General features: G+C 37.0%; 1 protein-coding gene across 1 annotated transcript in view; it reads right to left on the reverse strand.

Moving 5' to 3' along the window:
* The window catches only part of tmem176l.3b (transmembrane protein 176l.3b), a 6,223-nt gene extending 3,930 nt beyond the window's left edge, over positions 1-2,293 (reverse strand). The window contains exons 1-2 of the mRNA XM_016235048.1: positions 2,141-2,293; positions 1,589-1,769 (exon numbers count right to left, since the gene is read on the reverse strand). Coding sequence (XP_016090534.1) covers positions 1,589-1,762 — 174 coding nt within the window. The 5' untranslated portion in view covers positions 1,763-1,769; positions 2,141-2,293. The remainder of the gene's footprint in view (positions 1-1,588; positions 1,770-2,140) is intronic.
* Positions 2,294-2,589: the final 296 nt, after the last annotated feature.

Below are 2,589 nucleotides of genomic sequence, written 5' to 3' on the forward strand. Positions count from 1 at the left end.
AGCTGAAAAGCTGCTGAATAATACTGAATACAGCTTGTATAGGAATGCCGCAATAGGTGTCGTATTCCTATAGGTAGATGTGATCAGCTGAGAATCAGCTGATGCAAGCTTGACTCACGTGACCTGCCAGAACTAACGCTAAAGCTTAATTTCAACCACATTATATCTCTGTTGCATTCTGTGGAATGCAAAACGAGACATTTAGCAGAATGTTCGAGCTGTTTTTTTTCCATACTTACAAAGGGACAAGCTCTATAATGATGAGCTATCCAAAGTTTTTAACCCTTTAACTGTCACTCACGTTTTTGAACATAGACGTGAAAGTGCACGATCCAAACTTACATTTTTATAATTCATGAACGAAAACATTTTGTAACATGATATTGATGTACCATTTTCATGGTAATGCAATGTTTGATTTTAAAATGGGTTTCAAAGGATGAATTTTGAGATTTAAAGTTTTCAATTGATATATAATTTCTGATGATTTCTAAAGTGTGATATAGTTTGTCATGATTAGATTAGGATTTAATTGTAATATAGTGAAGTAAACTTGGGCGTCCCACAGAGGGTTAACTGTATGTCGTTTTGAGTATTTTTACATCAATGGAGCCCCCTACAGTTAAAGGGTTAGTTCACCTAAAAATGAAAATTCTGTCATTAATTACTCGCCCTAATGTCGTTTCAAACCCATAAGACCTTCGTTCATCTTCGGAACACAAATTAAGATATTTTTGATGGAATCTGAGAGCTCTCTGACTCTGCATAGACAACAATACAACTGAAATGTTCCCAAGTCCAGAAACGTAGCAAGGAGATCGTTAAAATAATCCATGTGACATCAGGGGTTCAACCGTAATTTTACGAAGCTACGAGAATACTTTTTGTGAGCAAAAGAAAAAAAAGACTTTATTGAACAATTCGTCTCCTCCGCGTCACCCTAGCGCCATTTTGGAGAGTATCCACTGAACGTAAACAACGTATGCTGTTCTTTGTCAGCTGCGTCACGCCGGATACGTTGTTTTCATTCAGATCAAATCACAACAACGTAGGAAACAGATCCAGCGTGACGCAGCTATGTGGAAAATAATGCGTTTTTTAAACTTTAAACCGCATAAACACATTTCATTACACCAAATAATGTTATTTTTAGCAGCATCATATGACCCCTTTAAAATATAAACAGATTTGAGAGCATTAGGCTTCAAACATGACTTGCCGACTTTGTAAACGGTCATAGAGAAAACCTGGGCTTCATACTGTACAGTAACACACACTAACAAACTGTTACATCGTTCTGAACACAACAAACTCAGGCAGAAACATGTACCTTATTGAAACTCGAGACAAAGAAAAACAATGATCTTGCTCAAAATATCAAACAGGTCTGATATCTGCAGACTGAATGGAATCACCGTCTGAAGCTAAAACAAAACAAAACTGGGAGCCTGTACCCATCATAAATTCTGCTATTTTATGAGAAGTCTGTCAACTCCGACTGTCGAAATCTGCAGACTGTCCAGAAACATCATGGGCAAAAGTCATGTAGTTTTATTTCAGCCTTTAGTTGTTTCCATGTGTATCTCACCCCAAGTGCCATATAGATGCCCATCATCTTCGCTTTCACATGCTGTGATACAGCACACACTGGACTGTGGCACAAAGAGCCCACGATCTGACACAGTATCGGCCATTTGCTGTGGGTGTTTGAGGTGATGGTGATCACTGTCACCCCCTCGCCATGAGACACTGCCAGAGACATCCTGCAACTAATCAAAAATGATGTAATGATGTATCATCACTGTCAGTAATATGTTAATAAAATATATAAACTCTAGTGGAAAAAACGCAAGGTCCAGAGGAGCACACGGCACACTTTAAATATATGCAAATGTGTTTATAAATCTTTATAATTACGATAGAAATTTGTAACATTTAGTTCCTCCTCACACAAGTTATAGCAAGTAGCTCATTGTTGACTAGCTTCTTTATATCAACTGCGTTAAACCTGTGTGCTAAAATGTTGTTGAAATTAAGATGACACTTTTCATTTGACTTCACCACCGACACAATTATTCTTTTCCTACATTTACACTAGTATGTACGTTTTACAGATCGAATGTGAAAGAGTTAATCTCACCTTGTACGTGATCGAGTCAGTAACAATCCAGCAAAGTTTCACACCCTTTGTTTTTGTTAAATACAGAACTTTTTTTTTTCTTTCTCGGCAATGACGCTCCTTTCAATTTCCTAAAATGTAGAAGAGGAATGTTGTTTGTCTACACAACCCGCAAACTCATAAGAGGAGAAGGAAGTTACGAGAATGAAAGTATAGACCCAGCAAACAGGGGACGTCTATGGGGGTAGAATTGTTGCTTAATTCCAAATAAATAGATTATGATCCACAAATAAATCTTAGAGTTTCACAAACATGAATTCAATTCACAAATAAATAAAATGAGATTTGCAAATAAAAAACATTCACAAATATATATTTATGTCACAACCACAACTTTGCCTGGCATTTATTTGTGAATCGCGTCCTGTGCATTTGTAGATAGCTGCACGCATTTGTGAATCATGTCCTGT

Source organism: Sinocyclocheilus grahami, unplaced genomic scaffold, assembly GCF_001515645.1.
Source record: "Sinocyclocheilus grahami isolate Dianchi unplaced genomic scaffold, SAMN03320097.WGS_v1.1 scaffold462.1, whole genome shotgun sequence".
NCBI lineage: Eukaryota > Metazoa > Chordata > Actinopteri > Cypriniformes > Cyprinidae > Sinocyclocheilus > Sinocyclocheilus grahami.